The sequence below is a fragment of the Salmo trutta genome, chromosome 33 (assembly GCF_901001165.1).
Source record: "Salmo trutta chromosome 33, fSalTru1.1, whole genome shotgun sequence".
Taxonomy (NCBI): Eukaryota; Metazoa; Chordata; class Actinopteri; order Salmoniformes; family Salmonidae; genus Salmo; species Salmo trutta.
The window spans coordinates 29466415-29491938 of record NC_042989.1 but is presented as its reverse complement, the minus strand read 5'-3'; the positions used below and the strand labels follow the sequence as shown (position 1 = coordinate 29491938).

The 25524-nt window shown below is 42.2% G+C and overlaps 1 protein-coding gene across 6 annotated transcripts in view; it reads right to left on the bottom strand.

Moving 5' to 3' along the window:
* LOC115172802 (protein GREB1) overlaps positions 1-22659 on the bottom strand; it is an 81837-nt gene extending 59178 nt beyond the window's left edge. For 5 of the 6 annotated variants that reach the window (XM_029730560.1, XM_029730564.1, XM_029730565.1 and 2 more), the window contains exon 1: positions 22554-22659. In XM_029730560.1, the coding sequence (XP_029586420.1) occupies positions 22554-22590 (37 nt within the window). In that variant the 5' untranslated portion in view covers positions 22591-22659. Of the gene's footprint in view, positions 1-21738; positions 21837-22553 lie in introns of those variants that run through there. The other variant, XM_029730562.1, reaches the window with a different exon arrangement.
* Positions 22660-25524: the final 2865 nt, after the last annotated feature.

Genomic DNA, 25524 nt, shown 5'->3' with positions numbered 1-25524 from the left:
ACAATAACAAACACCCCCTGCCACTCCCTGACCAAACTACAATAACAAACACCCCCTGCCACTCCCTGACCAAACTACAATAACAAACACCCCCTGCCACGCCCTGACCAAACTACAATAACAAACACCCCCTGCCACGCCCTGACCAAACTACAATAACAAACACCCCCTGCCACTCCCTCACCAAACTACAATAACAAACACCCCCTGCCACGCCCTGACCAAACTACAATAACAAACACCCCCTGCCACGCCCTGACCAAACTACAATAACAAATAACCCCTTTTACAAGTCAGGACATGACAGATCATTTCTTTGTCAGTGGGCAAACGTACAAAATCAGCAGGGGATCAAATACTTTTTCCCCTCACTGTAGACATAATATGACATTGGAAATGTCTTTATTCTTTTGGAACTTTTCTGAGTGTAATGTTAACTGTAATTTTGTATTGTTTATTTCACTGTTGTTTATTATATATTTAAATGTTTCCCATGAAAATAAAGCACCTTAAATTGAAATTGAGAGAGCGAGAGAGAAGAGGGGGAGAGAGAACAGAGGAGAAAAACATGGTCTTTACTACAAGCTTTTAAAGACTTCCCTTTCCTCAGACAAGGACTCTGGCATTCACGCACACATACATACACCCCCCCACCCGCACGCACACACACACACACACACACACACACACACACACACACACACACACACACACACACACACACACACACACACACACACACAGAGCAGCGGCAGACTCTGGCACGGTGGGTGTCTAATCTCCAGCTCAATAAACAATCAGCTCCACAGTCACAGTCAGGTCGCCCTAACCTAGACAGCCTGCTCGGCTCAGCTAGCCCCCAACACACACACACGCACATGCACACGCACACATGCACATACAGACACACAGACATAAAAATTGCCAGTAAACAAAGCAAGCACTAGTGAGTGACCATGGCCAGCATTACAGACTACTTCGACTCATTATCACAGACTACTGGCGCCGACAGAGATGGTCGCCTCGCTTCGAATCCTTAGGAAACTATGCAGTATTTTGTTTATTTCTTAAATTGTTACCCCAGGAAATCTTAAGTCTTATTACATACAGCCGGGAAGAACTATTGGATATAAAAGCGACGTCAACTTACCAACATTACGACCAGGAATACAACTTTCCCGAAGCGGATCCTCTGTTTGGACCACCACCCAGGACAATGGATTTAATCCCAGAGGCCGACCCAAGACAACGGTGCCGCAGAAGGGGCAGACGGAGCGGCCTCCTGGTCAGGCTCCGTAGACGTGCACATCGCCCACCGCTTCAGACGTGCACATACGTCCAGTCTTTTGACAACAAGGTAGACGAAATTCGAGCAAGGATTGCCTTCCAGAGAGACATCAGAGATTGTAACATTCTCTGTTTCATGGAAACATGGCTCTCTCAGGATATGTTGTCGGAATCGGTTCAGCCACCAGGCTTCTCCATGCATCACGTCGACAGAGATAAACACCTCTCTGGGAAGAGGAAGGGCAGGGGTGTATGCTTCATGATTATCGACTCATGGTGTAATCATAACAACATACAGGAACTCAAGTCCTTCTGCTCACCCAACCTAGAATTCCTCACAATCAAATATTACCTTCCAAGGGAATTCTCATCAGTTATCGTTACAGCTGTGTACATTCCCCCTCAAGCAGACACCAAGATGGCCCTAAAGGAACTTCACTGGACTCTATGGAAACTGGAAACCATATATCCTGAGGCTGCATTTATTGTAGCTGGGGATTTTAAGAAAGTAAATTTGAGAACAAGGCTACCTAAATTCTATCAGCATATTGATTGCACTACGCGCGGGGGTAATATACTCGACCACTCCTACTCTAACTTCTGCAATGCATACAAATCCCTCCCCCGCCCTCCCTTTGGCAAATCCAACCACGATGCCATCTTGCTCTACCGTCTCATAGGCAGAAACTCAAACAGGATGTACCAGTGACTAGAACCATTCAACGCTGGTCTGACCAATCGGAATCCATACTTCAAGATTGTTTTGATCATGCAGACTTGGATATGTTCCGGTCAGCCTCAGAGAATAACATCGACCTATACGCTGACTCAGTGAGTGAATTTATAAGGAAGTGCATTGGAGATGTTGTACCCACTGTGACTATTAAAACCTACCCTAACCAGAAACCGTGGATTGATGGCGGCATTCGCGCAAAGCTGAAAGCGTGAACCACCACATTTAACAATGGAAAGAGATCTGGGAATATGGCTGAATATAAACAGTATAGTTATTGTCACTTCCTGACCAGTAAAGGGGTTATTTGTAATTATAGTTTGGTCAGGACGTGGCAGGGGGTATTTGTACAGTTCTATGTCTGTTTCTAGGGTGTTTATTTCTATGTTTAGTATTTGGGATTGGGGCCTTCAATTGGAGGCAGCTGGTTATTGTTGCCTCTAATTGAAGGTCCTATAATTAGGAGTTTGTTTGTTTTGGGGATTGTGGGAGATTGTTCTTTGTATAGCTGTGTGTTGCCTGCAAGACTGTTGGTCGTCCGTTTATCGTTTTGGTATTTTGTTTTGGTGAATAAAAATGAGCATTCACATACCCGCTGCGCCTTGGTCCAATTCATACGACGGCCGTGACAGAATCTCCCACCAACCACGGACCAAGCAGCGGAGGAAGGAGCAGGTGGACTATCGGGAGTCGTGGACCTTGGAGGAGATTATAGCCGGAGGGGGCCCATGGAGGAAGGTTAAAGAGGACCGGGAATGTTACAGGGGTACACGGTTGGCGTTTAAACCTGAGAGGCAGCCCCAATAAAAAAAAATTGGGGGGGCACACGGGTAGTTTGGTGGGGCCAGGATTAAGCCCCAAGCCAAATCCCCGTGCTTTTTGGAGGCAACCTATTACTGGACAGGTCCCGTGCTTCGGAGTAATGCGCACTTCGTCAAGGCCAAGTATTTACAGGCCGGTGTGCGCGGTGCCAGTGCCCCGCATTTGCCAGGGGAAGCGGGCATCCAGCCAGTAAGGGTGGAGCCAGTGCTGCGCTCGAGACCGCCAGTGCGTCTTCACAGTCCAGTGTATCCTGTCCAGTATGTCCTGTTCCCGCTCCTCGCACTAGCCTTGAGGTGCGTGTCCTTAGTCTGGCGTCTCCTAAGCCAGCACCATGCACTAGGCTTCCAGTGCGTCAGCCCAGTCCAGTACGTCCTGTTCCCTCTCCTCGCACTAGCTTTGAGGTGCGTGTCTCCAGTCTGGCACATCCCAAGCCAGCACCACGCACCAGGCTTCCAGTGCATCAGCCCAGTCCAGTATGTCCTGTTCCCGCTCCTCGCACTAGCCTTGAAATGCATGTCTCCAGTCTGATACCTCCAGTACCAGCCCCACGCACTAGGCTTCCAGTGCATTGGCTCAGTCCAACTCGTCCTGTTCCTGCTCCTCGCACTAGCCTTGAGGTGCGTGTCTCCAGTCTGGTACCTCCACTACCAGCACCATGCACCAGGCTTCCAGTGCGTCAGCCCAGTCCAACTCGTCCTGTTCCTGCTCCCCGCACTAGCCCTGAGGTGCGTGTCTCCAGGCTGGTACCTCCACTACCAGCCCCACGCATCAGGCTTCCAGTGCGTCAGCCCAGTCCCGAGCTTCCGACGACAGTACCTCGTCCAGAGTGTCCGGTAACAGTGCCTCGTCCAGAGTGTCCGGTAACAGTGCCTCGTCCAGAACTTCCGGCAACAGTGCCTCGTCCAGAACTTCCGGCAACAGTGCCTCGTCCAGAGTGTCCGGAATCAAGAGAGACGGCCCAATTTCCGGAACCAAGAGACGGCCCACTTTCCGGAACCAAGAGAGACAGCCCACTGTCCGGAACCAAGAAAGATGGCCCACTGTCCGGAGCTCCCAGGGTCGTCCTACAGTCCGGAGCTCCCAGGGTCGTCCTACAGTCCGGAGCTCCCAGAGTCGACCTACAGTCCGGAGCTCCCAGAGTCGTCCTACAGTCCGGAGCTTCCAGAGTCGACCTACAGTCCGGAGCTCCCAGAGTCGACCTACAGTCCGGAGCTCCCAAAGTCGACCTACAGTCCGGAGCTCCCAGAGTCGCCCTACAGTCCGGAGCTCCCAGAGTCCAGTCCAGGGTCTACAGTGACAGGCTTCAGGCCGAGGTATTCAGTGGGGGTGGACTGGTCAGGTAGGGGACTAAGGCCTAAGCCTAAGCCACCTCCACTGTAGGAGGTTTGGGGAGGGGGGGGTGTAGCACGGGAGTCGTCGATGACGGCAGCCACCCTCCCTTCCCTCCCTTTAGTTTAGGGGTTTATTTTGTGGGTATTTTTGTTGTCAGGTGCATCCGGGGTCTGTACCTTTGGGGGGAGGGGTACTGTCACGTCCTGACCAGTAAAGGGGTTATTTGTTAATATAGTTTGGTCAGGACGTGGCAGGGGGTGGCAGGGGGTATTTGTTTTATATGGTTTTGAGTGTGTGTTTATGTAGAGGGGCGTTTTATTTATGTTTCCGGGGTTTTTGGTTTAGTTCTATGTTGTACAGTTCTATGTCTGTTTCTAGGGTGTTTATTTCTATGTTTAGTATTTGGGATTGGGGCCTTCAATTGGAGGCAGCTGGTTATCGTTGCCTCTGATTGAAGGTCCTATAATTAGGAGTTTGTTTGTTTTGGGGATTGTGGGAGATTGTTCTTTGTATAGCTGTGTGTTGCCTGCAAGACTGTTGGTCATCCGTTTATCGTTTTCGTGTTTTGTTTTGGTGAATAAAAATGAGCATTCATATACCCGCTGCGCCTTGGTCCAATTCATACGACGGCCGTGACAGTTATTCCCTCCGCAAGGCAATCAAACAAGCGAAATGCCGGTACAGGGACAAAGTGGAGTCGCAATTCAACGGCTCAGACACGAGACGTATGTGGCAGGGTCTACAGGAAATCATGGACTACAAAAAGAGAACCAGCCACGTCAAGGACACCGACGTCACACATCCAGACAAACTAAACACCTTCTTTGCCCACTTGAGGATAATACAGTGCCACCATCGCGGCCCAGTAACAAGAACTGAGCCCCCCCCCCCCCTCCTTCTCTGTGGCCGACATGAGTAAAACATTTAAACGTGTTACCCCTCCCAAGGCTGCTGGCCCAGACGGCATCCCTAGCGGCATCATCAGAGCATGTGCAGACCAGCTGACTGCAGTGATTACGGACATATTCAATCGCTCCCTATCCCAGTCTGCTGTCCTCACATGCTTCAAGATGGCCACCATTGTTCCTGTACCCAAGAAGGCAAAGATAACTGAACTAAATGACTACTTCTGTCATCATGAAGTGCTTTGAGAGACAAGTCAAGGATCATATCACCTCCACCTTACCGGCCACCCAAGACCCACCTCAGTTTGCATACCGCCCTAACAGTTCCACAGACGATGCAATCACAATCACACTGCCCTATCCCATCTGGACAAGAGAAATACCTACACTAACGTTCAAAAGTTTGGGGTCACTTGGAAATGTCCTTGTTTTTAAAAGAAAGGCACATTTTTATGTCCATTAAAATAAAATAAAATGTATCAGAAATACAGTGTAGACATTGTTAATGTTGTAAACAGTGAAGGGGCAACATCGGGATGCTGGCCTTCTAGGCAGAGTTCCTCTGTCCAGTGTCTGTGTTCTTTTGCCCATCTTAATCTTTTCTTTTTATTGGCCAGTCTGAGATATGTCTCTTTTTTTGCAACTCTGCCTAGAAGGCCAGCATCCTGGAGTCGCCTCTTCACTGTTGACGTTGAGATTGGTGTTTTGCTGGTACTATTTAATGAAGCTGCTGGTTGAGGACCTGTGAGGCGTCTGTTTCTCAAACTAGACACTCCGATGTACTTGTCCTCTTGCTCAGTTGTGCACCGGGGCCTCCCACTTCTCTTTTTATTCTGGTTAGAGCCAGTTTGCACTGTTCTGTGAAGGGAGTATTACACAGCATTGTACGAGAAGTTCAGTTTCTTGGCAATTTCTCGCATGGAATAGCCTTCATTTCTCAGAACAAGAATAGACTGACGAGTTTCAGAAGAAAGGTCTTTGTTCTGGCCATTTTGAGCCTGTAATCGAACCCACAAATGCTGATGCTCCAGATACTAACTAGTCTAAAGAAGGCCAGTATTATTGCTTCTTTATTCAGGACAACAGTTTTCAGCTGTGCTAACAAAATTGCAAAAGGGTTTTGTAATGATAACTTAGCATTTTAAAATGATAAACTTGGATTAGCTAACACAACGTGCCATTGGAACACAGTGATGGTTGCTGATACTGGGCCTCTGTACGCCTATGTAGATATTTAATTAAAAATCTGCCGTTTCCAGCTACAATAGTCATTTACAACATTAGCAATGTCTACACTGTATTTCTGATCAATTTTATGTTATTTTTATGGACAAAAAAATGTGTTTCTTTCAAAAACAAGGACATTTCTAAGTGACCCAACTTTTGAACGGTAGTATATGTAAGAATGATGTTCATTGACTACGGCTCAGCATTCAACACCATAGTACCCTCCAAACTCATCATCAAGCTGGAGGCCCTGGGCCTCAACCACACCCTGTGCAATTGGGTCCTGGACTTTCTGACGGGACGCCCCCAGGTGGTGAAGGTAGGAAACAACCTCTCCACCTCGCTGACCCTCAACACTTGGGCCCCACAAGGGTCCATGCTCAGCCCCCTCTTGTACACCCTGTTCACCCTCGACTGTGTGGCCATGCACGCCTCCAACTCAATCATCAAGTTTGCAGACGACACAACAGTAGTGGGCTTGATTACCAACAACAACGAGACAGCCTACAGAGAGGAGGTGAGGGCACTCGGAGTGTGGTGTCAGGAAAATAACCTCACACTCAACGTCAACAAAACAAAGGAGATGATTGTGGACTTCAGGAAACAGCAGAGGGAGCACCCCCCTATCCACATCGAAGGGACACCAGTGGAGAAAGTGGAAAGTTTTAAGTTCCTCGGCGTACAGATCAATGACAAACTGAAATGGTCCACCCACACAGACAGAGTGGTGAAGAAGGCGCAACAGTGCCTCTTCAACCTCAGGAGGCTGAAGAAATGTGGCTTGTCACCCAAAACCCTGACTAACTTTTACAGATCCACAATTGAGAGCATCCTGTTGGGCTGTTTCACAGCCTGGTACGGCAACTGCTCCACCCTCAACCGCAAGGCTCTCCAGAGGGTGGTGCGGTCTGCACAACGCATCACCGGGGGCAAACTACCTGCCCTCCATGACACCTATAGCACCCGATGTCACAGGAAGGCAAAAAATATCATCAAAGACAACAACCACCCGAGCCACTGCCTGTTCACCCCGCTACCATCCAGAAGGCGAGGTCAGTACAGGTGTATCAAAGCTGGGACCGAGAGACTGAAGAACAGTTTCTATCTCAAGTCCATCAGACTGCTAAACAGCAATCACTAACTCAGAGAGGCTGCTGCCTACATGGAGACACAATCATTGACCACTTTAACAAATGGATTATCACTTTAAACCATGCCACTTTAAATAATGACACTTTAATAATGTTTACATATTTTACATTACTCATATCATATGTATATACTGTATTTTATACCATTTATTGCACCTTGTCTATGCCGCTCGGCCATCGCTCGTCCATATATTTATATGTACATATTCTCATTCACCCCTTTTAGATTTGTGTGTATTAGGTAGTTGTTGGGGAATTGTTAGATTACTTGTTAGATATTACTGCACTGTCGGAACCAGAAGCACAAGCATTTCGCTACATTCACATTAACATCTTCCAGCCACGTTGTATGTGACAAATAAAATTTAATTTGATTACTACAACTCACTATTACAGATTACTTAAACTCACTACTACAGACTCCTACAACTCACTATTACAGACTCCTTAAACTCACTATTACAGACTACTTCAACTCACTATTATAGATTACTACATCTCACTATTACAGACTATTACAACTCAATATTACAGACTACTACAACTCACTATTACAGACTACTATAACTCACTATTACAGACACTTACAACTCACTAATACAGACTACTTAAACTCACTATTACAGACTACTTCAACTCACTATTACAGACTACTTCAACTCACTATTACAGATTACTTAAACTCACTACTACAGACTCCTACAACTCACTATTACAGACCCCTTAAACTCACTATTACAGACTACTTCAACTCACTATTATAGAATACTACATCTCACTATTACAGACTATTACAACTCACTATTATAGATTACTACATCTCACTATTACAGACTATTACAACTCACTATTACAGACTACTACAACTCACTATTACAGACTACTATAACTCACTATTACAGACACTTACAACTCACTACTAGACTACTTCAACTCACTATTACAGACTACTTCAACTCTCTATTACAGACTACTTTAACTCACTATTACAGACTACTTCAACTCACTATTACAGACTACTTCAACTCACTATTACAGACTCCTACAACTCACTATTACAGACTACTTCAACTCACTATTACAGACTCCTACAACTCACTATTACAGACTACTTCAACTCTCTATTACAGACTACTTTAACTCACTATTACAGACTACTTCAACTCACTATTACAGACTACTTCAACTCACCATTACAGACTACTACATATCACCATTACATCTCACTATTACAGACTTCTACAACTCACTATTATAGATTACTACATCTCACTATTACAGAATATTACAACTCACTATTACAGACTACTACAACTCACTATTACAGACTACTACAACTCACTATTACAGACTACTATAACTCACTATTACAGACTACTATAACTCACTATTACAGACACCTACAACTCACTACTAGACTACTTCAACTCACTATTACAGACTACTTCAACTCACTATTACAGACTTCTTCAACTCACTATTACTGACTACTTTAACTCACTATTACAGACTACTTTAACTCACTAATACAGACTCCTACAACTCACTATTACAGACTACTTAAACTCACTATTACAGACTACTTCAACTCACCATTACAGACTACTACATCTCACCATTACATCTCACTATTACAGACTTCTACAACTCACTATTACGGACTCCTTAAACTCACTATTACAGACTACTTCAACTCACTATTATAGATTACTACATCTCACTATTACAGACTATTACAACTCACTATTACAGACTGCTACAACTCACTATTAGACTACTATAACTCACTATTACAGACTACTTCAACTCACTATTACAGACTACTTCAACTCACTAATACAGACTACTTAAACTCACTATTACAGACTACTTAAACTCACTATTACAGACTACTTCAACTCACCATTACAGACTACTACATCTCACCATTACAGACTACTACATCTAACTATTACAGACTCCTACAACTCACTACTATAGACTACTTCAACTCACTATTACAGACTACTTAAACTCACTATTACAGACTCCTTAAACTCACTATTACAGACTCCTGCAACTCACAACTATAGACTACTTCAGCTCACTATTACAGACTATTACATCTCACTATTACAGACTACAACTCACTAATACAGACTACTAAAACTCACCATTACAGACTACTACAATTCACTACATATTACAATATATACACTCACTACTGCACTCTACTACAACTCACTACAATGCCTTCAGAAAGTATTCATACCTCATGACTTATATATCTACAAAGAAAATATGTTACAGCCTGAATTCAAAATGGATTAAAACTATTATTATTTGTATTTATTCATTCTTACCCATCTACACATGAGCCTTCCCTGTGGCTCTGTTGGTAGAGCATGGTGTTTGCAACGCCAGGGTTGTGGGTTCGATTCCCACGGGGGGCCAGTAGGGGGGGGGAAAAATGTATGAAATGTATGCATTCACTACTGTAAGTCGCTCTGGATAAGAGCGTCTGCTAAATGACTAAAATGTAAAATGTACACACAATACCCTATAATGACAAAGTGAAAACCTTTGATTTTAGAATTTTTTGCAAATGTATTGAAAATGAAAGTCAATGCTTTGTAGAAGCATCTTTGACAAGCGAATACAGCTGTGAGTCTTTCTGGGTACAGTTGAAGTCGGAAGTTTACATACACTTAGGTTGGAGTCATTAAAATTCATTGTTCAACCACTCCACACATTTCTTGCTAACAAACTATAGTTTTGGCACGTCGGTTAGGACATATACTTTGTGCATGACACAAGTAACTTTTCCCAACAATTGTTTACAGACATATTATTTCACTTATAACTCACTGTATCACAATTCCAGTGGGTCAGAAGTTTACATACACTAAGTTGACTGTGCCTTTAAACAGCTTGGAAATTCCAGAAAATTATGTCATGGCTTTAGAAGATTCTGATAGGCTAATTGACATGATTTGAGTCAATTGGAGGTGTACCTGTGGATGTACTTCAAGGCTTACCTTCAAACTCAGAGCCTCTTTGCTTGACATCATGGGAAAATCAAAATAAATCAGCCAAGACCTCAGAAAAAAAGTTGTAGACCTCCACAAATCTGGTTCATCCTTGGGAGCAATTTGCAAATGCCTGAAGGTACCACGTTCATCTGTACAAACAATAATACGCAAGTATAAACACCATGGGACCACGCAGCCGTCATACCGCTCAGGAAGGAGACGTGTTCTGTCTCCTAGTGATGAACGTACTTTGGTGCGAAAAGTGCAAATCAATCCCAGAACAACAGCAAAGGACCTTGTGAAGATGCTGGAGGAAACAGGTACAAAAGTATCTATGTCCACAGTAAAACGAGTCCTATATCGACATAACCTGAAAGGCCGCTCAGCAAGGAAGAAGCCACTGATCCAAAATCGCCAAAAAAAAGCCAAACTACGGTTTGCAACTGCACATGGGGACAAAAATCATACTTTTTGGAGAACTGTCCTCTGGTCTGATGAAATAAAAATAGAACTGCTTGGCCATAATGACCATCTTTATGTTTGGAGGAAAAAGGGGGAGGCATGCAAGCCGAAGAACACCATCCCAACCGTGAAACACAGGGGTGGCAGCATCATGTTGTGGGGTGCTTTGCTGCAGGAGGGACTGGTGCACTTCACAAAATAGATGGCAAGGAAAATGATGTGGATATATTGAAGCAACATCTCAAGACATCAGTCAGGACAATGACCCCAAGCATACTTCCGGAGTTGTGGCAAAATGGCTTAAGGACAACAAAGTCAAGGTATTGGAGTGGCCATCACAAAGCCCTGACCTCAATCCTATAGAAGATTTGTGGGCAGAACTGAAAAAGCGTGTGCAAGCAAGGAGGCCTACAAACCTGACTCAGTTACACCAGCTCTGTCAGGAGGAATGGGCCAAAATTCGACCCAACTTATTGTGGGATGCTTGTGGAAGGCTACCTGAAACATTTGACCCAAGTTAAACAATTTAATGGCAATGATACCAAATACTAATTGAGTGTATGTAAACTTCTGACCCACTGGGAATATGATGAAATAAATAAAAGCTGAAATAAATCATTCTCTCTACTATTATTCTGACATTTCACCTTCTTAAAATAAAGTGGTGATCCTAACTGACCTAAGACAGGGCATTTTTACTAGGGTTAAATGTCAAGGATTGTGAAAAACTGAGTTTAAATGTATTTGGCTAAGGTGTATGTAAACTTCCGACTTCAACTGTAAGTCTCTAAGAGCTTTCCACACCTGGATTGTGCAACATTTGTCCATTATTCTTTTCAAAATTCAAATTGGTTGTTGATCACTTCTTTGCAACCATTTTCAGGTCTTGTCATAGATTTTCAAGGAGATTTAACCTGTAACTCGGCCTGTCAGAAACATTCACTGTCTTTTTGGTAAGCAACTCCAGTGTAAATTTGTCCTTGTGTTTTAAGTTATTGTCCTGCTGAAAGGTGAATTCATCTCCCAGTGTTTGTTGGAAAGCAGACTGAATCAGGTTTTCCCCTAGGATGTTGCCTGTGCTTAGCTCCATTCCATGCATTTTTTATCCTGAACAACTCCCCAGTCCTTAACAATTACAAGGATACCCATAATATGATGCAGCCACCACTATGCTTGAACATATGGAGAGTGGTACTCAGTAAAATGTTGTATTTGATTTGCCCCAAACATAACACTTTGTATTAAGGACCAAAAGTGAATTGCTTTGCCACAATTGTTGCAGTATTATTTTAGTGCCTTGTTGCAAATAGGATTAATGTTTTGGAATATTTTTTATTCTGTACAGGTTTCATTCTTTTCACTCATTCATTTAGGTTAATATTGTGGACTAACTACAACGTTGTTGATCATTCCTCAGTTTTCTCCTATCACAGCCATTAAACTCTGTAACTGCTTTAAAGTCACCATTGGCCTCATGGTGAAATACCTGAGTGGTTTCCTTCCTCTCTGACAACTGAGTTAAGAAGGATGCCTGTATCTTTGTGGTGACTGGGTGTATTGATGCACAATCGAAACTGTAATAACTTCACCACGCTCAAAGGAATATTCCCCATCCAACCTGACAGATCTTGATAGGATCTGCAGAGAATAATTGGAGAAACTCCCTAAATTCAGGTGTGCCAAGATTCTAGCGTCATACCCAAGAAGGCTCGAGGCTGTAATCACTGCCAAAGGTGCTTCAACAAAGTACTGAGTAAAGGGTCTGAATACTTATGTAAACGTGATATTTCCATTTTTTTTCTTCAAAAACCTGTTTTTTCTTTGTCATTATGGGGTATTGTGTGTAGATTGATGAGTGGAAAAAAACAATTTAATACATTTTAGAATAAGGCTGTAACCTAACTAAATGTGGAAAAAGTCAAGGGGTCTGAATACTTTCCGAAGGCAGTGTATACAGTCACTACTACATTCTCTATACATACTAAAGGCGTCAGCATGCTTCGGTTTGGCTATCCGAACCGAAAGAGTGTGCTCGTATACCCCCTTAAAAACCTTCACTTGAAAAACAAGAAAAAAGAGGCAATAGCACTGGTTGTCCATTTTGAGATGCCGTAGCCAGTATACACTTCCTCAAAACAGTCTGAATGAATCTAAGATACAGTGCAGTCAAAGATTTCTATAACTAAACCAAGATAGACCACAGCCTGTCATTTCCAATGGTGGGCAGAACAAGCAAGGAGGTGGGCAGAGCCAAGCACGAGCTAGCGAGATCCTATTGGCGAGTTCGAGCAGACATCTGCATATTTCCATTCGGGAACACCTCCTCTGTGAAGTGCGCGTGTGCAATAACTCAATTCGCCCTTGCACTCCTTCTAAACAACGCGATTTAAAAATAACTTTTGCAAAGGGTAAAGTCTACAAAACCTTGTCCACTCTGTTCATAACAGATTCTAGTTTTGGGAACAGAAAACTGTATTGAGATCAAATGTTTCATTGATCAGAAAATGTGCAGAATGTCAGCCAAAATCGACCTCGTTCCATCTTCTCCCACTGCCGGCCAGAGGGCTACCAAATATGGTAGTGAGTGGAAACGCTAAGCGGATGCTTCATATTTATACATCCGGTAAAATATCTGTCTCATTGTTCTATCTGTGGTGCAGTCAGAGCTATTGACTCCAGTCATGGAGGTCAGTGTGGGGAAAGCACAAGATGAAAGACACACACACACATACGAGCACACACACACATACACAACCGCCAACACAAAATCCATATTGGGCTTTACAATCATTTACAAAAAGACTTAGACATCTATTTCAAATGACAAAAAATTTAATGACAGTAAGGATCTTTAAAAAGAACTTGCAGTGTTTTGTGTTGGCGGTTGTCCTATCTGTCTGTGGTAATGCGTAATGCTACTTTCTGGTGAGGTTTAATACACTGGGCCAGTTTATGAGGAAAGGAAGAGAAAGAAGACAAAACAGTGAAATGACCAGAGCAAGAAAAGTCATCATCACACCTCTAAATTCACAGAATGGAGAGTTTTCAAAAAAAAGAGAGGAAAAGAGAGGGAGGGCAGGAGATAAAAGGAGAGGTGCGCTGATGGCACTTTGGGGCATTAAATAGCCCCTCACTCCCCCTTGCCTCAACCCCTGACAGGGAGGTAGCAGTTTCTTTCATCTTTCCCTCCCCCCTCTCCATCTCCTCCCTTTCTTCCTCCTCTTTCTTTCCCCCACTGAGAGCAGTAGCACTACTTTCTTCCTCCTCTTTCTTTCCCCCACTGAGAGCAGTAGCACTACTTTCTTCCTCCTCTTTCTTTCCCCCACTGAGAGCAGTAGCACTACTTTCTTCCTCCTCTTTCTTTCCCCCACTGAGAGCAGTAGCACTACTTTCTTCCTCCTCTTTCTTTCCCCCACTGAGAGCAGTAGCACTACTTTCTTCCTCCTCTTTCTTTCCCCCACTGAGAGCAGTAGCACTACTTTCTTCCTCCTCTTTCTTTCCCCCACTGAGAGCAGTAGCACTACTTTCTTCCTCCTCTTTCTTTCCCCCACTGAGAGCAGTAGCACTACTTTCTTCCTCCTCTTTCTTTCCCCCACTGAGAGCAGTAGCACTACTTTCTTCCTCCTCTTTCTTTCCCCCACTGAGAGCAGTAGCACTACTTTCTTCCTCCTCTTTCTTTCCCCCACTGAGAGCAGTAGCACTATTGCGCCTGTTTATGCAGGCAGATTGCTCAAGAGTGACTTCAAAATTGGACATCTATGCATGTCCTGAGGACGTCGGGAAATGCTTTCAAAACCGTCTGCTAGGGGCAACAGTGAATGCTATTACCATTAAGTAGGCTTGGGTTTTGCTAGGGCGATGGGGTGAAGGATGGGTCTAATCCCATGACTCTGGATCAGAAGGTTATGTGTTTGATCCCAGTGGTGGACACTTGTAAAACGTTTTTTGTTTTAAACCTATCCCAAACCTTAACCCTTACCTTAACCATTCAGAATGAGTGACTAAACTTAATGTTTTAACCCTATCCAAAATCTTAACCTTCTAAATTTGATGTTTGGAGAAATGGAACAATACTGACAGGAGGAGTCAACGCAGGAAATACCAATCTTTTGGTATTTGTTTCATTAGGCCATTGTTGACATATTCCCCAAATGTTTTACACTCATAGAAAAAAAGGTTCTGAAAGGGTTATTTGGTTTTCCCCATAGGATAAACATTTTTGGTTCCAAGTAGAACCCTTTTGAGTTCCATGTAGAGGGTTCTGCATGGAACCCAAAAGGGTTCTACCTGGAACCAAAAAGGGTTCTTCAAGGGGTTCTCCTATGGGGACAGCCGAATAACCGTTTTAGGTTCTAGATAGTTTGTTACAGGTAGAACCCTTTTGGGTTCCACAGAGGGTTCTACATGGAACCCAAAAGGGTTCTACCTGAAACCTAAAAGGGTTCCCCCTGGAACCAAAAATGGTTATACTATGGCGACTGCCAAGCAATTCTTTGGGAACCCTTTTTTCTAAGAGTGTACTCTGAGACGCTTTGTACATATGGGGAATGATCTCCCTTGGAAAATAAGTCTTTGATGCCATCAATGGGACTTCCTGGTAAGAATACATCTCATAGATGAAAGTAGACTGTGTCAGTGTGGGATCTCTGTCCTATGTCAGTGTGGGATCTCTGTCCTGTGTCAGTGTGGGATCTTTGTCCTGTGTCAGTGTGGGATCTCTGTCCTGTGTCAGTGTGGGATCTCTGTCCTGTGTCAGTGTAGGATCTCTGTCCTGTGTGTGTTCTCACACTAACAAGCAGACACTGGCCTTTTAAAGAGTAGAAGGGAGGTGGAGAAGAAGAGCATTATAGGCTTTTATCAATCTATAAGAGCAGGGCCTAAATTACACACACACGCGCATTCACGTGCACACACACGTGCACACATGCTAACAAGATCTCACGGTTTTACCAATTTGACTTCAGATTTTGATGTTCGTCGATGTTTCTCCAAACGTCAAATTTCTAAGTTCTCCAAACGTTACATTTCAACCTCTCTGGGATATGTGGGATGCTAGCGTCCCATCTCGAGAACAGCCAGTGAAATTGCAGGGCGCCAAATTCAAAACAACAGAAATCTCATAATTAAAATTCCTCAAACATACAAGTATTATACACCATTTTAAAGATAAACTTCTTGTTAATCCAGCCACAATGTCTGATTTCAAAAAGGCTTTTCGGCGAAAGCACACCTTGAGATTATGTTAGGTCAGCGCCTAGCCACACAAAACCATACAGCCATTTTCCAACCAAGGAGCGGTGTCACAAAACTCAGAAATAGCGTTATAAATATTCACTTACCTTTGATGATCTTCATCGGAATGCACTCCCAGGATAAATGTTTGTTTTGTTCGATAAAGTCCATAATTTATGTCCAAATACCTCCTTTTTGTTCGCTCGTTTAGTCCAGTATCCAAATGCAGATGAAAAGTCAGAAAAAGTTCCATTAACGTTCGTAGAAACATGTCAAACGATGTATAGAATCAATCTTTAGGATGTTTTTAGCATAAATCTTCAATAATATTCCAACCGGACAATTCCTTTGTCTTTAGAAATGAAAGGGAACGCAGTTCACACTCATGGCTGCGCGCAAGACTTAGCTCATGACATTCTGCCAGACCCCTGATTCCAACAGCTCTTATTCTCTCCCCCTTCACAGTAGAAGCATGACAAAAGTTTCTAAAGACTGTTGACATCTAGTGGAAGCCTTAGGAAGTGCAATATGACCCCACAGACACTGTATATAGGATAGGCAATCCAATGAAAAACTACAAACCTCAGATTTCCCTCTTCCTGGATGGATTTTTTCTCAGGTTTTTGAAACTTCAGAGTGTTTTCTATCCAAATCTACTAATGATATGCATATTCTAGCTTTTGGGCCTGAGTAGCAGGCAGTTTACTCTGGGCACCTTATTCATCCAAGCTACTCAATACTGCCCCCCAGTCCCAAAGAAGTTTTAAGTTTGGGAAAGGGTTACGGTTACAAAAGAAACAACTGGACAGTTAAGTTTAGGCATTATTACCTAATGGTTAAGTTAAGGTTTAGGATAGGGCTACCACAGAAAACACTTGCCGATTAAGTTTAGCAAATATCATACCCCCTTAAAAATGCTAACCTCCTCTGTTATTGTAATGGGGAGAGGTTAGCATTTCTTCGGGGTATGATATCAAATGCTAACCTCCTCTGTTATTGTAATGGTGAGAGGTTAGCATGTCTTGGGGGTATGATATAAAATGCTAACCTCCTCTGTTATTGTTATGGTGAGAGGTTAGCATGTCACGATTCATTCAGGACAATCCGTAATCGTGGTAGCATCCACATGTCCTGTAGGCTCAGTGGACACAAAAGGTCTCTCACAGGGGTCAGGGAGGGTTAAAGGTCAGGGGCTAGAGAGATAGCCAGGGGTTGTTCTCTCAGGACTGGCCACCAACCCATTCTCGTCAGGCTTCTGACCTCTAACCCCTGAACCCTCAAGTGCGTGCGCCCACACACACACACCACACACACCACACATACACACACACACACAGTTCTAACCTACTAAAGGATCACATTACAGGCACAGCCAGATGCATTCAGAGCTGCTCCCTCTCAAGGCATGAGCCAGGAAATGTTTGTTTGTTCTTTGTGTGTGTGTGTGTGTGTGTGTGTGTGTGTGTGTGTGTGTGTGTGTGTGTGTGTGTGTGTGTGTGTGTGTGTGTGTGTGTGTGTGTGTGTGTGTGTGTGTGTGTGTGTGTGTGTGTGTATTTCAGTGTATGTGTGTGTGTGTGTGTTGTGTGTGGGCAGTGTGTGTGTTTTTTATTTATTTTTGTGTCAGTGTCAGCTGGTGAATATGGCAGCAGGCAGCTCTTTGAAACGGAGCTGAATACTCTGAGGCCAACCCCTCGTGAGATGGGAATCCAGCTTAGCAGATGCTACAACATTACTGACTCTAAACAAACACGTTCTTTCACTGTTTCCTCAATAGCTTCTTGGATCAATGTGCCCAGCCAGGGACACAAGCTGCCCAGGAGGGATAGGGATGTGGAATAGGGAATATAAGACAAGGAATATGGAATAGAGGCTGTTCCCAGAAAACACTCTGAGACAGCTCTCTGAACTTCCTTGAAATGGTACACAGTGGCGCTCTTAAGTATCTTTCTCAAATAAACCAAAAAGTAATTATATATACTATGTAAGTGCCATGTAATGGAATCTTTGCTACATCTCATTAGTCCTAAATTGGTACATTGATTCTCTGTTCTCTGTTCTCTCTCTCCCTTTCCCTCTCTCAGACTCAAACTGTCTCTCTCTCTTTCTCCCCCCCTTTCTCTCTCTCCTTTCTTACCCACCGTCTTCCTGCTATCTTTTCTCTGCCTCTTCTATCCCCAAGTCCTCTCTCTTCCCTTTCCTACCGTCTTGTACTCTCTCTCACTCTCTCTCGCTCTCCATCCCCCATGAGTGTTTGTCATCTCACTCTAGTGTTAACAGGAATAGCTGCTCCTCAGTGACACACATATCTGTGTCATCTAGGCTGTCTGGGTCTGTGTCATCTAGGCTGTCTGGGTCTGTGTCATCTAGGCTGTCTGGGTCTGTGTCATCTAGGCTGTCTGGGTCTGTGTCATCTAGGCTGTCTGGGTCTGTGTCATCTAGGCTATTAAAGTGGGGTTTAAAATATCTTTGTGACCCACCAAATAGACAAAACCATCAAACACAAGCCAGTCTTTAACAGCGATCCAAGTGTCAAGCCATAACCCCCCCCAGACCAGTATGTCCAATCCAGAGAGAACAATACAAGCATCCTACTTTCGTTTGCACCTAATATTCTCTGGTTACTGGATGGTTCCCTTCCCAGCATGGTGAAAAAACAGACCTCATCTCCTTTTTACTGTAAATATTATATTAGACCTCATCTCCTTGTTACTGTAAATATTATATTAGACCTCATCTCCTTGTTACTGTAAATATTATATTAGACCTCATCTCCTTGTTACTGTAAATATTATATTAGACCTCATCTCCTTGTTACTGCAAATATTATATTAGACCTCATCTCCTTGTTACTGTAAATGTTATATTAGACCTCATCTCATTGTTACTGTAAATATTATATTAGACCTCATCTCCTTGTTACTGTAAGTATTGTAATTTAGACCTCATCTCCTTGTTACTGTAAATATTCCAATGTAGACCTCATCTCCTTGTTACTGTAAATATTCTAATGTAGACCTCATATCCCTGTTACTGGAAATATTATATTAGACCTCATCTCCTTGTTACTGTAAATATTATATTAGACCTCATCTCCTTGTCACTGTAAATATTATATTAGACCTCATCTCCTTGTTACTGTAAATATTATATTAGACCTCATCTCCTTGTTACTGCAAATATTATATTAGACCTCATCTCCTTGTTACTGTAAATATTCTAATTTAGACCTCATCTCCCTGTTACTGCAAATATTATATTAGACCTCATCTCCTTGTTACTGTAAATATTATATTAGACCTCATCTCTTTGTTGCTGTAAATATTATATTAGACCTCATCTCCTTGTCGCTGTAAATATTATATTAGACCTCATCTCCTTGTCACTGTAAATATTGTAATGTAGTCCTCATCTCCTTGTTACTGTAAATATTATATTAGACCTCATCTCCTTGTTACTGTAAATATTATATTAGTCCTCATCTCTTTGTTGCTGTAAATATTATATTAGACCTCATCTCCTTGTTACTGTAAATATTATATTAGTCCTCATCTCCTTGTTACTGTAAATATTATATTAGACCTCATCTCTTTGTTGCTGTAAATATTATATTAGACCTCATCTCCTTGTTACTGCAAATATTATATTAGACCTCATCTCCTTGTTACTGTAAATATTATATTAGACCTCATCTCATTGTTACTGTAAATATTATATTAGACCTCATCTCCTTGTTACTGTAAATATTCTAATGTAGTCCTCATCCTCATCTCCTTGTTACTGTAAATATTCTAATGTAGTCCTCATCTCCTTGTTACTGTACTGATTCTATTTCTGGCAGCAGCAGCTCTGTCCATAGCAGCAGGATGGAGACAACTAGACTCTGGCCTTGAGAACAGTCTAGGAGATAAACACAAAGCTTGTGTTGTCTACACACACGCACGCACGCACGCACGCACGCACGCACGCACACACACACACACACACACACACACACACACACACACACACACACACTATAAAATAGTGACTATATTCAGGATTCAGAAGTTAAATGTGCAACATAGGCTATCAGACATGCATTTCAATCATTTCTGCGTACTTATTTTACTTGCTTCCTAATTCGTAGGCCTACTTGCTAATCAAGTAACATAAGTAAGGATAAGATATTCAACTCCTCATCACTGTGGAGATTATTGTAGGCTACAATCCTAAAAACACCTCTGAATTTTACTCAGAAAAAAAGAAACTCAAGGCTCAAAACATTGAAACTCAAAACATTAAAACTCAAAACATTGAAACTCAAAACGGTGAAATTCAAAACATTAAAGTACCATATGGGAGTGTCGATATATACTTCTGAAAATCTCCCATGATATTCTCTATGGAACACATGATATTCTCTATGGAACACGTGATATTCTCTATGGAACACGTGATATTCTCTATGGAACACATGCTATTCTCTATGGAACACGTGATATTCTCTATGGAACACATGATATTCTCTATGGAACACGTGATATTCTCTATGGAACACGTGATTTTCTCTATGGAACACATGATATTCTCTATGGAACACGTGATATTCTCTATGGAACACATGATATTCTCTATGGAACACATGATATTCTCTATGGAACACATGATATTCTCTATGGAACACGTGATATTCTCTATGGAACACATGATATTCTCTATGGAACACATGATATTCTCTATGGAACACGTGATATTCTCTATGGAACACATGATATTCTCTATGGAACACATGATATTCTCTATGGAACACCTGATATTCTCTATGGAACACATGATATTCTCTATGGAACACGTGATATTCTCTATGGAACACATGATATTCTCTATGGAACACATGATATTCTCTATGGAACACGTGATATTCTCTATGGAACACATGATATTCTCTATGGAACACATGATATTCTCTATGGAACACGTGATATTCTCTATGGAACACATGATATTCTCTATGGAACACATGATATTCTCTATGGAACACGTGATATTCTCTATGGAACACATGATATTCTCTATGGAACACATGATATTCTCTATGGAACACATGATATTCTCTATGGAACACATGATATTCTCTATGGAACACATGATATTCTCTATGGAACACATGATATTCTCTATGGAACACGTGATATTCTCTATGGAACACATGATATTCTCTATGGAACACATGATATTCTCTATGGAACACGTGTAGACTAGTTGCTCGTCTTGTTATACTTTTTGAATAGAATGTAAATGGGTTGTTAAATGTAATAGCTGTAACGTCACATTTCAAATAACCTATTATGTCCCTAATGTTTAATTGTCGGTTCTTCCGAACGAAACTCTTGGTACATTGTAACAACATTTGTTACAACAATGTAACAACACTATCCTAATATATTACTTATGCAGATCAGACAACGGCCACGCAGCAAGCTGTGTCCGAAGAGTCCCTCCATAATATTAGCAGCCACAAACGTGAGTCAGAGAACACTCACATTTGCAACTCGATGTGCCTCAGACACACAAATAAAAAAATTAAGTCAATTTACCTGCAAATCAAACTGATAATGCCGATACAAATCCAATAGCGACTTGTTAAATGATTAGGTCCATATCTCCGCGAGTAGACGTGCGGTCATCCGGTCAGTGTAAGAACTGGGTGACTTGGACTGACACTCGTGTAATCCCCTGATCCCCTGGAGCAGGGATGGGCAATTTTGATGGGGGTGGGGGCCACAAAAAACCTGAACTCCTCGTAGGGGGCCGCAGTAGCTCGCGGGTCTGCATACCCACATCCGTACCACATTGCTGCATTTTTTAAGTTTTAGAGTTAATTTCGTGCAATTCTGCAGTTTTAAAGCAAGCTTGCTGCAATTCTACACATTTTGCCATGGGGGAGAGAGAATAATTGTGCAATTGTCATTTCATGCAATTGATCTCATTGTGCCGAGAGGAAAATGAGCTCTTTTAGAGCTAATTTCCTGCAGTTCTACACATTGTGCCATAGGGTGGAGAGTCGTTTTTAATATGACAACTGAGTGAGACTGTCTAACACCAGGCCGTCTAGCACCCAGGCCGGTAATTCGACCATGATAACAAGTTTAGATAGCTGGCCGCGAAACTACACTACGAACCCAACGCACCATTAGATTACTACATTACGGTATCGGACTGTTAACCGTGTAAACCTCTGTTACAAGTTATTTTACGGGTGCTAGTAGACCAGAGTGTAGCCTATTTTATATATGAGATATTCGATAAGAAGCTAATGCTCTCCACTCTATGGCACTTTCTGGAAAATGATGAGTTAGCCTATCCTATGCAATCACCTATGTTACCGCCATGGTCACCGTGCCATGCTTACCTTGACCGATAAAAACGTATTGGAACTTCGAAGTCATCCTCTTAACTTTTTAAACATGAAGGAGTTGCTGTCTCCTTGCGATGCGCTGTCGCCATCTTGAGGATGTCCAGTGGAACTACGGTACCCTCTCATACAGGTAGGCCTTCAGTAGAGCAGATAGCGCATGACGTGTGCTGCAATCGAATATCTGTTTCTATTTAATAAAGACCAATAAAATGAAATAAAACAGCATGATGAAAAGTGTTGAAAATCCCCCCCCCCACCATTTTCATTCTAAACAGAAATAACAAGACTCTGGCCTGATACATAGTCAGGTAGTCTACAAGGTAGGCCTACTAGCTTAATTTGTTTGCACGTTTCTCTCTCTCTCTCTCTCTCTCTCTCTCTCTCTCTCTCTGTCTATCTGTCTCTTTCAATTTAATTAAACTCAATTCAAAGGGCTTTATTGGCATGGGCAACATATGTTTACATTGCCAAAGCAAGTGAAATAGATAATAAACAAAAGTGAAATAAACAATAACAATTTACAGTAAACATTACACTCAAATGTTTCAAAATAATAGAGACATTTCAAATATTATATTATGGTTATGTAGCCTACAGTGTGGTACAAATGTGCAAATAGTTCAAGTACAAAAGGGAAAATAAAAAAAAACATAAATATGGGTTGTATTTATTATGGTGTTTGTTCTTCACTGGTTGCACTTTTCTTGTGGCAACAGGTCACACATCTTGCTGCTGTGATGGCACACTGTGGTATTTCACCTAATATATATGGAAGTTTATCAAATTTTGATTTTTTTTTCGAATTCGTTGTGGGTCTGTGTAATCTGAGGAAAATATGTGTCTCAAATATGGTCATACATTTGGCAGCAGGTTAGGAAGTGCAGCTCAGTTTCCACCTCATTTTGTGGGCAGTGTGCACATAGCCTGTCTTCTCTTGAGAGCCAGGTCTGCCTATGGCATCCTTTCTCAATAGCAAGGCTATGCTCACTTAGTCTGTACATAGTCAATGCTTTCCTTAAGTTTGGGTCAGTCACAGTGGTCAGGTATTCTGCCACTGTGTACTCTCTGTTTAGGGCCAAATAGCATTCTAGTTTGCACAGTTTTTTGGTAATTCTTTTCAATGTGTCAAGTAATTATCTTTTTGTTTTCTCATGATTTGGTTGGGTCTAATTGTGTTTCTGTCCTGGGGCTCTGTGGGGTCTGTTTGTGTTTGTGAACAGAGCCCCAGGACCAGCTTGCTTAGGGGACTCTTCTCTAGGCTCATCTCTCTGTAGGTGATGGCTTTGTTATGAAAGGTTTGGGAATCGCTTCCTTTTAAGTGGTTGTAAAATTTGACGTCTCTTTTCTGGATTTTGATAATTAGTAGGTGTCATCCTAATTCTGCTCTGCGTGCATTATTTGGTGTTTTACATTGTACAAGGAGGATGTTTCTGCAGAATTATACATGCTGAGTCTCAATTTGGTGTTTGTCCCATTTTGTGAATTAACCAATTTGGTGAGCGGACCCCAGACCTCACAACCGTAAAGACCAATGGGTTCTATAACTGATTAAATATGTTTTAGGGGGTAGATCAGCTTTAATATTGCAGATACATTGTGGCATCTATCAATGTACTTGTCTGCATTATTTCCAATCCCTCATATACTGTATATATATATTTCAGTATTATTTTCAATATTTATTTTTTAATTCAAGTATTCAAGTATTTTTTGTCAGATCCTAATTGGTATGCCGAATTTGATGTTCCTTTTGATGGCATAGAAGGCCCTTCTTGCCTTGTCTCTCAGATCGTTCACAGCTTTGTGGAAGTTACCTGTGGCGCTGATGTTTAGGCCAAGGTATGTATAATGTTTTGTGGGCTCTAGGGCAACAGTGTCTAGATGGAATTTGTATTTTTGGTCCTGGCAACTGGATCTTTTTTGAAACACCATTATTTTTGTCTTACTGAGATTTACTGCCAGGGCCCAGGTCTGACAGAATCTGTGCAGAAGATCTAGGTGCTGCTGTAGGTCCTCCTTGGTTGGGGACAGAAGCACCAGATCATCAGCAAACAGTAGACATTTGACTTCAGATTCTAGTTGGGTGCTGCAGACTGTTCTAGTGCCCTCGCAATTCATGTTAATGTTGAAGAGGGTGGGGCTCAAGCTGCATCTCTGCATCTCATCCCATGACACTGTGGAAAGAAATCTGTGTTTTTTGTCAATTTTAACTGCACACTTATTGTTTGTGTTCATGGATTTTATAATATTGTATGTTTTCCCCCCAACACCGCTTTCCATCAATTTGTATAGCAGACCCTCGAGCCAACTTGAGTCAAAAGCTTATTTAGAAATCAACAAAGCATGAGAAGACTTTGATTTTATTTCAGTTTGTTTTTCAGTCAATTAGGGTGTGCAGGGTAAATACGTGGTCAGACGTACGGTCATTTGGTAAAAAGTACATTTAACATTGGCTCACAACATTGTTTTCACTGAGGAAATCTAAGAGTCTGCTGTTAATGATAATGCAGAGCATTTTCCCAAGGTTGCTGTTGACGCATATCCCAGAGTATTTATTGGGGTTGAATGTGTCTCCACTTTTGTGGATTGGGGTGATCAGTCCTTTGTTCCAAATATTGGTGAAGTTGCCAGAGCTGAGGATGATGTTAAACAGTTTAACTATAGCCAATTGGAATTTGTGGTCTGTATATTTCATTATTTCATTGAGGATATCATCAACACCACAGGCCTTTTTGGGTTGGAGGGTTTGTATTTTGTCCTGTAGTTCATTCAATGTATTTGGAGAATCCAGTGTGTTCTGGTTGTCTTTAATAGCTGATTCTAAGATTTATAATTGATCATGTATATTTGTTTTTGCTGTTTGTTCTTTGTTATTGAGCCTGAAAGATTGGAGAAGTGGTTTATCCATACATCTCCATTTTGGATAGATAACTCTTCGTGTTGTTGTTTATTTAGTGTGTTTAGT